This window comes from Eschrichtius robustus, chromosome 8 (assembly GCF_028021215.1).
Source record: "Eschrichtius robustus isolate mEscRob2 chromosome 8, mEscRob2.pri, whole genome shotgun sequence".
NCBI classification, from domain to species: domain Eukaryota; kingdom Metazoa; phylum Chordata; class Mammalia; order Artiodactyla; family Eschrichtiidae; genus Eschrichtius; species Eschrichtius robustus.
Genome location: NC_090831.1, coordinates 83251430 through 83267032, shown reverse-complemented (window position 1 = coordinate 83267032; position 15603 = coordinate 83251430). Strand labels below are relative to the sequence as shown.

At 40.5% G+C, this 15603-nt stretch overlaps 1 protein-coding gene across 5 annotated transcripts in view; it reads right to left on the bottom strand.

Moving 5' to 3' along the window:
• The window catches only part of PLEKHA8 (pleckstrin homology domain containing A8), a 92165-nt gene that overhangs the window by 18036 nt on the left and 58526 nt on the right, over window positions 1–15603 (bottom strand). For 2 of the 5 annotated variants that reach the window (XM_068549233.1, XM_068549229.1), the window contains 9 exons: window positions 13114–13230; window positions 11941–12096; window positions 10401–10525; window positions 9265–9306; window positions 6779–6949; window positions 5707–5747; window positions 3724–3881; window positions 1404–1563; window positions 912–997 (listed from right to left, as the gene is read on the bottom strand). In XM_068549233.1, the coding sequence (XP_068405334.1) occupies window positions 912–997; window positions 1404–1563; window positions 3724–3881; window positions 5707–5747; window positions 6779–6949; window positions 9265–9306; window positions 10401–10525; window positions 11941–12096; window positions 13114–13135 (961 nt within the window). In that variant the 5' untranslated portion in view covers window positions 13136–13230. The remainder of the gene's footprint in view (window positions 1–911; window positions 998–1403; window positions 1564–3723; window positions 3882–5706; window positions 5748–6778; window positions 6950–9264; window positions 9307–10400; window positions 10526–11940; window positions 12097–13113; window positions 13231–15603) is intronic. The other 3 variants (XM_068549230.1, XM_068549231.1, XM_068549232.1) reach the window with 3 other exon arrangements.

Below are 15603 nucleotides of genomic sequence, written 5' to 3'. Positions count from 1 at the left end.
CGTTCAGAGCAATTTCACTTATAATAGCCCCAAACAAGAAACTACCCAAATGTTTATCAGTAGGAGAATGAATAAACAAATTGGGGTAGAGTCACTTAATAGAATAGTATTAAGCAATAAAAAGCAATGAGCTACTAATACATGTAACAACAAAGGTGAAAACATTATACCAAGAGTATAATGCAAGAGTACGTAACATGATTCCATTTATATGAAACTTTAGAACACGCAAAACTAATCTATGGTGACAGAAATCAGTATGGTTGCCTTGGGCTGGGTGACAGGTTGTGGACTGACTGGCATAGGGAACATTCTGGGGTGATGAAAACATTCTCTGTCTTGATAGAGGTGTGGATTACATAGGTAGATGTATTTGTCAAAACTCACTGAATTATAACAGTTAAGTTCTATGCAAGATATACCTTGATTTAAAAAAGAGATACAGAGTTAAATGGATTATATAGCAAATTTCAACACATTAGCAATTCCTGGTACTACTGGCTCTATAAAAAGTAAATGTAATTTAAACTTAAATAAAGTTATATATATAATTTTTTTAATCTGAAAAAAGTTTTAGCTGGTAAAATGTTTTTTCATAGTATCAACAGATTTGAAGATCTGTTCCTCAACTACTTTCACTTTTGCTCTTAAGTATGATTTCTAGAAAACAGAATTTCCTTTTTTCATTACACAACTCTAAGATCAATATTAATCATAATTAGAAATGAAATGGAAATATGTAATAATGCTTCAGGTCACACAGTTTTAACTATATGTGGCTAGTGATATGAAGAGGTAGATAAGAAGGGTCATCTCACTATACACATAGTTCAGCATATTTCTACTACAAAATAACTGCAGTGAAACAGGTTCTAGAGGCTATGAATTTAAGGCAAATCCAGCAATCTTACCTAATACTGGAACCACAGCATAACATGATGCTAAGAATGCTTCTGTGGGAATGCCACTGTCTTCCAGAAGTTCAATGTCACTAAAGCTAAACAATTTGGTGATACAGAGGAGGAAAGATTGAAAATACATTAGCATGCTCTGCAGTTCAGAGGCAGTCATGAAAACAGCTGCCCCTCTGTAGGTCAAATCATTTAGCTTCATCTCACAAATACGCCCCCGTGACTGTTCTTCTATTATAACACAGTCTAATAAAATCACTTTCCAAAGATAATCCACCAAAGCAAGCTAAAACTTGTTGACAGAGTATACTCTCACAATCCAATTCCTTCTTATCCACTGCTTCAGGCAAGGTGAACAGTAAAGCAGACGCTTGGTATGCCACATTCTCTATTCTGTTAGGATACGCCATCCCCTGAAAGGAACACCAAGATTGACTTTCCAGAAGGAAAGCTGGTATCCAACTGTCAGTGAGTTTAGAGAGTACAGAATACCTGGTGTTCATGGTACTAAAGAAAGTTGGGATGACTTCCTGGCCTTCTTCCCAGTGGGTTTCTGGAGAGCTGCTTGAGGAGTGTGATTCAGACTGTGCCAAGTGGCTGTCATGATTTCCCAGGTTTTCCTCTCCATCTTCCTTTATCATTTCACTTTGGACTGTAAAGCAGGAGATACCTATTACTAACCTTTTATTTATGTATTATAAGGTTAATATATATATATTCATTGTTGAACATTTCTAACACAGAAAAGTATACAGAAAGAAAAATCAGTGAAATACTATACATATACACACAAACAAAACTGAGTTTAAATACATGTAGATTTTCATCTAGCCTGTTTTCACTGAACAGTATATCATGAATATTTTCATCATCATTCAATACTCTTCAAAACATGGTTTTAATGACCATGTAATATTGAATCATGTTTATGTGGAGGGCATTTACATGGTTTCTAAAATTTCAGTATTATAAATAGAGATGAACCTCATTATTAGTGTGTTCTGTCTTTGTGGATTTGCCTACTTGCTGAAGTTTATTTGTAATACTAAAATCAACGTTCATGGCACTCTTGCAGTCATTTTGGATATGTGCAGAGTGGTGAAAAAATTTGAGTTATCTGACACGCATGTTCCCAGCTGAGGTCGAACAAGGTGACATTCTGCCTTCTTGTTTCACCTTTCATACTGTATGCAAATGTGTTTATTTAGTGCCATTCTTTTTTTGCATTCTTGTGCATTTTGTTGTTGGTTTTGCTGTTTAAAAGGACCCCCAAGTGTAGTGCTGCCTAGTGTTCCTAAGCACAAGAAGGCTGTGATGTGCCTTATGGAAAAACACGTGTTATATAAGCTTATATAAGATAAGCTTCGTTCACGTATGAGTTACAGTGCTGTTGGCTGTGGGTTCAATGTTAATGAGTCAACAATATATATAAACAAGGTATCTTTTTTTTTTTCGTTTAGGAGGAGGGACTCTTCTTTTTAATTTTTATTGGAATATAATTGATTTACAATGTTGTGTTAGTTTCAGGTGTACAGCAAAGTGAATCAGTTATACATATACATATATCCACTCTTTTTTAGATTCTTTTCCCATAGAGGCCATTACAGAGTATTGAGTAGAGTCCCCTGTGCTATACAGTAGTTCCTTATTAGTTACCTATTTTATATATAGTAGTATGTATATGTCAATCCCAATCTTCCAATTTATCCCTCTCCCCAACAAAGTGTCTTTAAACAGAAACACACAAAACAACAATATGTTCTGATCAGTTGATGAAAATGTGAGAAGAGGCTTGCAGGAACCTAACCATGTATTTCCTCTAGGAGCAACGGTTCAGTATTTGCTAATTCAGTGTTTGCAGTGACTTTATAGAACAAAACTACCATGAGTAATGAGAATTAACTGTAATGTCATAAAGGACATCCCTGTCCATATATATTTGTCTTTAAATCTGACTATTCCCTGAGGACAAATTCCTAGAAAAAAATTATTGGGTCAAATAAATAATAGTACTGTTTTAATAGAAATTCTCCTGTCTATTATTTACTCAAGGGATAAGACTTCAGTGATGTATGGATTGCTTGCTGCAGGTTAACAGCTATGAAAATGCATCTTTTCTTCCCCCCACTCACCAGAGGAGATGAGGAGGAAACTTTTTTAAAAATTTTATTTTCAAACTATTTAATACACACTTATAACACAATTAAAAACTCTAAGATGGTTGTCATGGACTGATCTGAAGTTGGTTTTAGTAGTTAGAGCCAATGAAATTAGTAAATCGAAAAGGGCAGCACTTTCAACTACAGGTTATTACCTAAAATTTGGGGATTTGGCTTGATGAACACAGAGACGGCCAGGTGAAAATCTGATGGTGCTTGGTGAATTCGGACATCCTCAGGCCTCACCAGAAACCAGAAGGATGGAAAACTGAACTGCCATAACTCTGCAGACTCTTAAGTCTCACATCATAGTCTATGTTCAATGGACTTTGAAATTCTGAGCAGAAGACCCTAATACTCATACTCTCTAAAAAGTCAGCACAGACAGCTACAGCTCACTGAAGCCCGTGAACATCACAGCTAAGAACAGTGAGTGGGAAACTCCTCTTCATTCTGCCTTTTCAATAGGGGGGTCAGGTGGGATGGCAGAACGTTTTCAAGTGAACTCTGTTATCTTACGAACATCTGCCTCGGGAGCTACCTAGCACGCTGTCTTGAGGTCAATCCCTATCAAGTGTCGCATCATGGATAATGAATCAAAGCCCCATGATCCTTTTATTCAATGGTTTGCCTCACATCTTTTTTGTTTTTACCTGTTATATTATCATCTGTATTTTCTTCACTTGATATGCTGCGATCTGTCTCTGCAGGTTTCAAACATAAGGAGCTCTTGTTTTTCATTAGGATTTCTTCATCATCATTTATGTCCATATTTAAAGATCCATTCTCACAACTGTTTAACTCTGTTTGCCTAAAATTTTTTTAAAAGGAAAAAAGCCAAAAAGTCCAATTATTTGGTCATAAATAGACTGCACAGATAGATCCTATTCTGAGGGATGGGGAAGGGTCCACAACCACAATTACCAACTCCTTTTAACACTGATTAAAAAACAGAATTGTTAAATCAAGCCAAATCTCTCACCCCACCCTCCTGCCTCCAAGGCAGGTATCCTCCTGTGCTGGGAGCAGGCCTGTCTCCAGGCTCAAGTTCAGAGACCAAAGAGCCATTCATGGCTCTTCACGCACCCTCAGCTGACTCAAACTTCCTGCTCCCCACCAGCAACAGGAAATATTCATTGATAGCACTTTGGTTTTCAATCAGCTTTTCTACAGGTACCACATTCAACACTTTTTCTCACTTTCCTCAGCTTCTCCCTGGAAGGTTTTTTCTCTCTCCTCACCTCTCAAATCACTGGCCACTTCCATTTGTTTGCCTAGCAGTTAACTGTCTAGAAGCCACAAGCTGTGGTCAAGGAAGACAAAAAAAAACCCAGGAGGACACAATACATCCTGAGGATCTGTTGCTCTTTAGGGTAACATAAAAGGCTATTTAACATGCAAGTGAAATAACTGATTCTGTTAAAGGGACAATCATAACATCTTATTATAAATAACTAGACTCAGCCAAATTAGAACAAAACCATTTTCTTCTAATAAGAATAAAGGGAAAAGGTCCAAGCTACATGTTGACTCCAGGAAAAGCATTTGTTTTTCTAAAAAAATACCGTATTTCAACTTGGCAATTAAAAATATAGGAGTATATTGATGAAATACCTCAAAAGAAAAAAAAATCTACAAAGATGTTCCTAGTAGAAGTATTTACATCAGGAGAAAATTACTAACCAAATTGGGGAACAATCCTTGTACTAAAGAAACAAACAACAGTATATAAAGAGATGAAAATGTTAAATAATAACTTGAAAGGACAAATACATGGACAATGTCAAAACACAGGAATGCTTATATGAAATAATAACTGAATAAAGACCCTAAATAATAGGAACACAACTGTGTAAACGTGTACTTTGTTTCAGTAGTTCAGATTTTGATATTACGTTCTTTTTCCAACCTGTAAAGCTACCTAAGATTTTTATTTTTAAACAAAACAAAATAGCACTGTCTTTTCTGATAAAACCACACTTAAATCAATGCTCGGCTCCTTCACAAGAGAGGAGGTTCCAATACTCAGTACAACAGAGAAATGAAAAGTTATTAGATGTGGTGGGTGAGATCCATATCCTGGGGAAATGCAAACATCTTCCCTAGTAGTCAGTGCTGAGTGAAAGATCTGCAGTGCTTCAGGTTCACCTCTGGTATGATCTCAAATCATGAGAAAAACCACCACGTGATTTCTTTTCTTTTTTTTTAAAATTTATTTATTTTAATTCATTTATTAATTTTGGCTGTGTTGGGTCATTGTTGCTGCACATGGGCTTTCTCTAGTCGCGGCGAGCAGGGGCTACTCTTCGTAGCTGTGCATGGGCTTCTCAATGCGGTGCCTTCTCTTGTTGTGGAGCACGGGCTCTAGAGCACGCGGGCTTCAGTAGATGCGGCGCGTGGGCTCTAGAGCGCAGGCTCAGTAGTTGTGGCGCACGGGCTTAGTTGCTCCGCGGCATGTGGGATCTTCCCGGACTAGGGCTCGAACCCGTGTCCCCTGCATTGGCGGGTGGATTCTTAACCACTGCACCAACAGGGAAGTCCACCACATAACTTCTTCAAAAAAAAAAAACAAGGAATACCAATATCCTTATTTTTATATTTTTAGAAAGAAGAAAAAACAAAAAATGTTACTGTACCTTTCCAATGAATTATGAATTGGTACAATAGGATGTTTCATCTTTAAAAGAAGCAAAGAAAAGAAAATTCACATGTTAAACTCCCAACAGAATATATTTAGAGTTTTATCACATACGAAAGTGGTAAATATGATCATAACACACACTGCCCCACTCAAGAGGAATAATTTTAGGTCTTCCCAAAAGAAAGGAGTCATTGATCCCAACCAGTCTTTAATAGTTATTCAAATAAGGGTACCCAAATTTCTAAGAAAAAGGAAGATGGTCTTTTGAAGGGCCTAATTACCATATTTATACCCTTGGTGGTTAGCTTTCTTGTAATTACTATTACACTCATTAAATATTATTAAATACCAAACTATGATACAGCATTGTATCAAACACTGGAAGCATAAAGGTAAACAGTATGGGGTTCTTGCCCTTAAGGTAATTTCAATATAGAATAAGGCTAAAATAGGGGTATGCGTAGAGGAGGAACTCTTAGCCCAACTAAGGGATTCAGGGAAAGAGAGATTAAATTTTGAAGGATGAATAAGAGCTAACCAGGGAAAGACAGGTGAGAAGGGCATTCTTGGTACTGGGAAATGGCCCAAAGAAGCGGGGGAGCTACAAGCAGTTAATATGTTCAAGCCAGGTTATGAAAAAGAAAGAGGTTGGCGATGTGGGAAGGGGCTAAGACGTTTTGACTTTAACCTGTAGGCAATGAGGGAGCCACTAAAAGGTTTAGGTAAAGTGGCCCAATTTACACTGCATGAACAGAAACACCGTAGGCTGCCTGGAAGAGTCGAGCTGAAGGCAACTAGTTAGAAGGCTATCACCAATCTCAGCAAGACTCCCTGGACAAGAAGGCTGGAGAGAAGAAACTAGCTACATCAGAGAGAGACATGTTCAGGTGGTAAAACTGCCAACACTAACTGACTGGATACAAGGGACTAAGGGCATATATAATAGTGGATATAAGGGAAAGTCCACTACAAAAATGTCTTTTTCAGTTGCCAAAGGGTGATGGAGAACTTAGCTCAGTATATCACTTTCTTAACTTTTCATCATGCCCTACTGCAGCCAAGCTGACCTGGTCTGTTACCTTGTTGGACTTGAGCATGGCCAGCTGAGGTGATCCTGGGGGAGTGCGATAGAGCAGCTCAGAAGTGAAGGCTGCGTTTGCGATCTGCATGCATTCTTCCAAAGTCTTCAGAAAAGTATTGCAGGTTGATTTCAGCAGAGTTCCCACATCAATTCCCTCCTACAAAACAACCAGAGTGAAGACTCCTTTACCTTGCCAAAAAGGAAAAAGCCCAGTTGTGGAATGTCCTTAGAGGTTTTATCCATCTAATAATGGGTAAAAACAATAATCATGTACCCGTCTATTTTGGTGGACAAATATGTGTATCAGTTATAAAAGAAGAAGACTGAGCAAGTCCAACTTATCTATTAATCATACTCAAGCCTTACCCTCAATCTGCCCTTCATGCTCACCCACCACTCCAACCGAAGGCAACGACTTCTCTCGACTCAACAACACTATATGACAGCAGTATGTCAGGTGCTAGGCGCTGAGCCCTTGTGGAGTTTGCAGTCTATAAGGGGTGGCAGACACCAAACAGAATCACATGGACTGAAGGCCAGTGGGATCAATGGAAAAATGTCTCCCACTGTCTGAGTAAAAATGAAGTTCTAGAATAGAAGCATTAGAAACCACAAATCACCCATTGTTTGCTTTCAGAATGAGTTTTTGGCTTTCAGTACAGATGAGTCTAAGAGGTTTCAGCAACTGGAATTATTTTGAATATCTAGTCATGTTTTTCTCCAAGTTATTTCACTTGCTCAGGTTGTTTTTCCTCTGGATATTGATATTAATAAGTTGTTCAGGAAACTGAGGCTACCCCCTGACTAGAGAGTTTGGTAACTACATCTTAGTGGTATTAAAGTTACCAGATTGGGCCCAAGATGGAGTCACTCATGCTAAGTCTCACATCAGCAAACCAAAAACTTATCCAAGTTTCTATGCTGGGCTCTCCCAGAAAAGGCAGGCCTAGGTCAACCAATCAGTGCTTGCCTGCTCAGTGCAAGTTACTGTACTGACCTGGCTCCAAGACTTCCCTTTGCTCCGTAGAAGAAAAGTAACCCTGCTTTAACCATTCAGCAAATGCCCAGTATAACTTCCTTGTTCCTGCTCACTTTGGTCCATAAAGATCTCTAGCCTGGTACAGCTCTTCACAGCTCCTTTCTATCTGCTAGACTGGATGCTGCCCGATTTATGAATTGCTGAATAAAGCTGATAAGATCTCTAAATTTTACTCAGTTGAATTTTGTTCTTTAACCATAGCCTCTATATTTTCCTCAATTTTGTTTTTCTAACAAGCTAGATGTTACTGGTCGTGAACCACTATTTTTCAGACACCAATTACAATGTGTGGTTTTTTTCCACACCACCAAGAAATTCTTGGACACCAGCCGGGTGTCTTACAATTCTGACACAATTTACCTGGAGATAGTGTCAGATCTCACAGGTTAAGCGCTCAGTCCTACAAGATTGCTCCCCACTTCAGACACCAATGGCAAGTTCAGGGTGTCACTTGTGCTACTGACTGACCCACTCTAGACTGAAGATTCCAACAACCCCCTCCCTGTGTTTAATTACTTTGCCAGAGCAGCTCACAGAACTAAAAGAAACATTTAACTATTAGATTGCCAGTATATTATAAAAGGATATAACTCAGGAACAGCCAGATGGAAGAGATGCATAGGGCAAGGCATGTGGGAAGAGGCTTGGCGCTTCCATGCTCCCTGAGTATGCCACTCTCCCCAGTCAACACATATTCACCAACTCGGGAGCTCTCCAAACCCCATGCTGTGGGTTATGGAAGCTTCGTTAAATGGGCACGATTGATTAAATCATTGGCCAAGGGTGACTGAAGTCAATCTTCAGTCCCTTTCCCCTCCCAGAAGGTAAGGGGGTAGGAATGAAAGTTCCAACCTTCTAATCACTTGCTTGGGTCTACAGTCAACCAGAGCCTTCATCCTTAGTATTTTCCAATAGTCACCTCATTAACATAACAAAAGACACTTTTATCACCTGGAAATTCCAAGGGCTTTTTTTAGGAGCTCTGTGCCAAAAACTAGACAAAGACCAAACATGTATTTCTTATTATAAATCACAATATCACAACCACAGTTTCATTAGCAAGTTCCCAAGGCACTTACTATAAACCCTTCCTAGAATTAAAAATTGCTGTGTTCACTTTTTCCCTTCCCACTAGACCACGGCTTCTCTACCTCGGCATCACTGGCATTTGGGGCTGGTTTATTGGAGCAGGGGATATAGGGGCAGTGGCTCTCCTATCCATTGCAGATATTAAGCAGCATCCGGCCTCTACCCCTTAGATGCCAACAGCACTCCCCCAGTAGTGACAACCAAAAATGTCTCAGACATTGCCCAATGTCTCCTGAGGAGCAAAACTGCTCTGGGTTGAGAATCACTGCTCTAGGCTCTAACATCCCAAAAGCAGGACTGAAGTGTTTTGGTACCCCTCCCATCTCCCTCCCCCAGCACAGTACCTTGTACACAATAGGCAGTTGCTGAATGAGTAAGAGAGACCCCTAAAAAGTGAATGAAAGTGAGTTAAACCACCTTTATTAGAAAAACTTAGAGCACACATATTACTAGTAGCATAGTGATTACCTAAGAAAAGTAATTTAAAACCATTAATTATAATCTGCAGATTCTTCATTTTGTGGGCACTGTTTTTCAGATAACTTCTCTGAGAGCAGAGCAGAGACCCCTCTCTGGTTAATGTGAACCATTCAATACATAGCTTAACACCAGATAGATCTTTTTTTTTTTTTTTAGTTTTTATTATTTATTTATTTATTTATTTTTGGCTGTGTTGGGTCTTCGTTTCTGTGCGAGGGCTTTCTCTAGTTGCGGCAAGCGGGGGCCACTCTTCATCGCAGTGCGCGGGCCTCTCACTATCGCGGCCTCTCTTGTTGCGGAGCACAGGCTCCAGACGCGCAGGCTCAGTGGTTGTGGCTCACGGGCCCAGTTGCTCCGCGGCATGTGGGATCTTCCCAGACCAGGGCTCGAACCCGTGTCCCCTGCATTGGCAGGCAGATTCTCAATCACTGCGCCACCAGGGAAGCCCAGATCTTTTAATATATGTTTTAGAATGAGTAAATAACAATTTCATTAATAAATGATAAAAATCGCAATCCTTGCTGATGATGGAGAGAAATAAAGCTGTGTCTCTATCTGTGAAAGCAGTAGTCTCTACTCAAGCAGAACATCTATTACGGTGAAATAAAATCCTGTTACAGTCTCATCAGAGGTGACAGATACATATTACTGACAGACATGATGCCGTCACCTTAGGAGCCACATGCGTACTATAGAAATGGCTCTGCTAGACAGCTAAGGCTATATTTTAGAAAGTTATGCAAACTGGGGAGACACATTTTAGTACATCAGTACTAAAGTTAAAAGTTCCAAAATTATCAATTAATTAATCCTGAATTCATCCCAGGAAGGACAACTATATGCTTCCATATGCTGAAATGCACACACTTCTTCTCTTTGTTGAAGTCTGTCACTTTTTTTCTCTGAAAAGCAGTAAATTCCAAGGTAGGGATTATGTGAGAATAAGTAGCACCTGTAAGCAATATCTGGTGCTACGTGGCTAAGAAGAATGGTATCTTACCTCAGAATTGGACACACCAGTTGCGGTCACTTCTTTTGTCTTATCTACTTGTTGAACAAGAAGATCACAGTAGAGTCTTAGTTCCGACATTTTGGTTTTCAAGTTTTCAGTGTTTTCAGCAAACTCTAAATAACAAAATGATGAAAATGTAATTTAAATCCCAGAATAAATAACTGATATACTAGTTAGCATACTATACAGATAAGTGAAATATAATCTATGCCTAAAGTCAGATGTTTATAGTATGGGTTACAGATATGACATAATTGAAGTTATGGGAGCAAGAAAAAGAGAAAAAGGAGATTTCTAGTCTTCTGAAGTAATCTACATTATTTCTTGAGCCAACATATTTAATGATCACCAGTACAGGAAGAAGGAGACAGTATACCTCTAATCCACTTGTGTCAGAACTGGGAACAGTCAAGGGTTCAGTGTTTTGGTCTGAGTTCTGCCACAGTTTTCCTATCTGTAAAATGGGGTCACAGCTATCTATCCAGTGCTCAAAACTGGGAAACAGTGTTCTGTAACATGCAATTACCACTAATAAGACAGCTCGTGAATTCAGAGGACTGGTCCAGCATGCTGCCTGGCAAGGCGAACGGCACCCTCTGCACACCTGCTGCTCCTTCATTAGCACGGCACTCCAGCCATTCTGGCGCTGAGGGGTCGGCTACAATCATAACTGCCTCTGCTTTCTTCTCCGTGAAAAAGCTGCACATTACCACCTGATCTGAGTCAGAGTTGACAGTGTCTAGAATTTGCTCTCGACTTAGCATTGAAAAACAACCAACAAATAGGTCATTTTACTGTGTCTACTTGAAGAGTTAAGCACATCTGCCATACGTGTCATGAGAAAGGTCCCCTGAAACACTTGTTCCCAGAGGCCCCTCTCTCCCACCAATCTTTTCAGGTGTACATTTGAGGCTGGGGGGCTGGGAAGGCAGAGCTCAGGCAGTAAGCCCTGGCACTCGTGACCCAGGCAAAATAGAAAGTTATGCCATGGTTCTCAAGAGACTTAATGATGTTGAGTTAATGAGCATTAAGCAGCAGCAACCTGACAATTAAGTATCCATCTACCCCAGGAACAGGGAGGGGAAAGCGGGGTGTTACTGCAGGAAATACCCAGATCCAAGGCTTCTCTGGCTCAGCTACTCTTTACCAAAAGTCAGCTTTGTGCCAGGCGAGGTACCTCATGGTAATCCTTCTAAGATAGGTAATTACCTCTTTTTAAAATATAAGGAAACTGAAGATTAGAGAGGCTAAGTGACCTATGTCAAGGTCACAAAGCCAGTACCCTACAAAGCCATGATTTGAACCCAGTTGTATCTGGCTCCAAAACCTGCATTCTTTCTACTATGACACGCTAAGAAAGAAGAGTCAGGTATAGACTGTTTAAGGTCCACTGAGATATACAGCACTTGCATGATATAAAAAGCTGGCTATGGCTAGGTGGTCAGAAGCAAGATAACAAATATGGGAACCCAGAGATGCCATTAGGTGATTCCAAGGGTTCCCAGTCCAGAGGACAATCAATACTTGCCTTTTTCTTTCTGGGTCCGACTGTCTGTCAGGCAAGCCTTGGCTGACCCCAAGGCTACCAGCCACCGTTGTCTCTCAGCCACACTTCTGGCCTTCAGGTAGAAATATTGTTCCCCAGGGATTATCAGGTCCATGCGTGTGTTATCTACAGAATGAACTGGGAGCAAGGCATAGGGAGGTCAGAAACCCAGAAAAGCCCTATCTGGGTAGCCTCCACTCCACCCAAATTCTTGAGCTTAACTGGCGCGCCAGTCACTGAGAGCTTCTTCCAAGAGAGGATGTCAGCCCTTACTACTTCTCCTGGTTTATTTATCTCTTCCTAGAGGTCTCTGCTAATGGAGAGGGAAAACTCTGCAATTGGCTCCAAGGTCTCACCAGGACTTTGGCCTAAAAAAGAATCACCTAAATCTCCTTAGGATCGTTTGTAAGAGGAGAGAGGAAAAATCTCTCTTCTGGTGTGTGTGTGTAAAGTATGCTGCTCTGCGGCCAAAAAGGCTTGATGCAAACAAGTAAGGATGTGCTCTTTATCTCCTTGGGTTATTGAAAAGCAATCAAGAACACAATATTTTTCCTTTCTACTTTCCTTCACTAGTCTTATCAAAAATGTGAGAATTCCCTTAGAACACTTTAGGAGAAGAAACAAGCAAGCCACACTCTCCTTCACCCCCCAAGCCCCATGCCCCAAATTCCCTTCTAGTCGGTTTCGGAGCCACATCCTCTCAGCATGTCTCAAGATTCTCAAAACCAAGAAGAAAAGGCTATTTGTCGGTCTGTTAGGTGTTTGCTTGTTTAGTTTTGAGCATGATGGTGGTGGTGAGAAGGTGTGTATGTGTCGTGATTTAAACATAGAAGTGTTTGATGTTGCAATAAAAAGACAAATAATCTTAGCAAACTGCCACAAGCCCAAGGTAAGCAGGTGACTAAGGAATGAGCACTAGATGTGTGGTTAATAAGCACATTGCTCTCATTTATTCTGACTACCTCTTAACCAACCTCCTTGTAAAAACTCGCTGCAGTTTTAGGTCTTACTTGTAAGACTTTTTCTGGGGGACATAACATTATATATCTTTATATTATGGGAGCAGCAGAGAAAGGCACACAGAAGCCAGTGTTTTTATATTTTGGGGGAGAAACAGAAAGAAAAATAAAACCTGCAAGTGTCTTGGCTTCTCACCTTGAATTTCACACACCGCCATCTGGATGCTCCCTTTGCAACCTTTCCAAGCATCTTCAGGAGAATCATAATAAGATAATATTCCCCCACAGAGAAGGAACCACCGAGGCTGCCAACCTGAAAACAGAAGCAAGAGCATGGTCTCAATTACTGCTTCCCAGGACACAGGAATAGGACCTAACAAAGGATGCTGGATTCTAGCTCCAAGGAACTTACATTCTGGGGGAAAATTCTAAGGGAAAGAAATAAGTTAGAAAAGATCTGTATGTTTGATCTCATTTTTGCATAGAAGTCTGGAAGGATCAGCAATAAATATGGTGATGATTCTCTAGGTAATGGGATTACTTATGATTTTTATTCCTTTTCCCCACTAATATAGTACTAGTAATCTTTGGTTTTTACTTTTTCTAAGATAAAAGATTATTATTTTCCAAAGATTATTGTTAACATACTTGCTCTCCTCCCCTCTGGTTAAGAAAAATTATTCCAAACCTAGAAATGAGATAAAAGATTATGTTGCCCTTTCAACATCATACGAAGTGCTGTCTAATAAGCCTGCCTAGGGTCATATGTTCCCTAAGGAAAGATAACTTGAACTTACTATTTGGTATTGATCCACTGAAATGGAATAACCTTAAAACATTCAAGGGCTTAACTACTTTTACTTCACAGCATTTCAGGGGACGAACCATATTCAGTGGAAACACACATCTTATCTAGTCCTCTTACACAACCTATGTTCTAGTCAAACCAAACTTACTTGCTGCCTGCCTGCCTCAGGGCTTTTGCTCAAATTGGATCTTCTTCCTAAAATGTCATCCCTGACTACCTCTGCATAAGCCTTGTTAGTCTCCTCATCAGATGTATTTTTTCTTTCTCTGAAATGCCATATCCTTTTAAGGATACATTTCTCTCACTAGACTCTTCTACAGCTGAGACAGCTGGAGTGAAGGTTGGTAGGCGCTTTGCGCAGAGCCCCAAGGGCTGCTCAGGTACATACCTGATGGGCCCTTGGGAATTGATTCACACCAGCTAAATGCGTAAGTCACCAACTGATGTCAAAGTAGTATTGTTAGGGAACCACTAACTGAAACCGCCCACCTTGGCCAGGCAGAATAATAACTGTTTGCATGAGTTATCTCACAACAGGAGGTCTCAATAAGAAACACGGAACTGACCAGCTACCACCAGCTGGCAGAAATCGGGAGGGGTCAAGAGGAGGGAGGAGATGCCAGCCATAATATGTCCTGCCGACGTCCCGGAAACCCTGACGCTGGAAACCACCTTGACTGAGAGATGCGTGCGTCACCAGGAATTGGACCAAATATGGGCACAAGCAAGATGACTGGCCAGACAACCCGGGAAGCTAACCCCATTCCCATAAAACCTGAGATGTGAGCTACGTGGCAGAGCAGTTCTCCTGGGTTTCCTTTCCCTGCTGCTCTCCCCCCGGGGGGCCCCGTCCCAATAAAGTCTTTTGCTTTGTCAGCATGTGTGTCTCCTCGGACAATTCATTCCCAGGTGTTAGACAAGAGCCCACTCTTGGGCCCTGAAAGGGGTCCCCCTTCTGGTAACAGCATCAATTCATTACGTTATAACAGAAGATTAGTACACTTCCTGGAGCACCCATAGCCTAAGATCATAGTTCAGGGAAACTTACATTTTTAATCAGGAGGCTGAATGGTCAGCACTAAATCTAAGCTCAGGCACAGGAGTTAGGTGGCAGGCAAGATGTTTCACTCATCATTTACTTCATCAGGGTCTGCTTTCTAGGAACCAGAACACTCAGGCCTGCTCAGGTACCACATCTCTCACTTCCTTAAACAAAACTGGATAAAAACCAATTCTCAATATCCACCCTCATACCAGTCACTGAAATATCCTTCCCTAAAAGCCTTCTCAACCAAAGATGAGTAATGTATTCTACAACCATGGCTTATGTTCCTCTTATTCCATCTTATACTGGGGACTTCCCTCCCAGCGATGAACCTAGACCCTTTACTGGACATCAGGAGCCCCATGGCCTTATCTCAACACCCCCACAAGCTGATTACTGGCTAGAAAACCTCTTGAGGTGAACTTGAAAATTTTATTTCAGAAGGTGATGCTTCCTGACCTTGGCTTCAAATTCTATGGAAACACAAACCCGAAGGCTACTATTCTTGGCACAAACATTACAATCCAGGAAATCAAACTGATCATCAGATTGCCTTGTTGAGTAGATAATCAACACTCCTGGAGTCAGATATTTTTAGTGATATTTTAGCCCTTTGCAAGAGAGTCATTATTTATACCTTACGCCATCTCCCCTCACTGAAACAGAAGAATCAATTCCTAAGAATCTGAGAAACGGAAAGGGCCTTTGAAATCACCTAGCCCAACCAGCTCATTTTACAGAGAAGGAAACCAATCCCATGTAGATTAAGTGACCTATCTAAGGTCACACAGGAAGTACACAACAGAGTTGGGAAGAAAACTATGTCTTTCTAA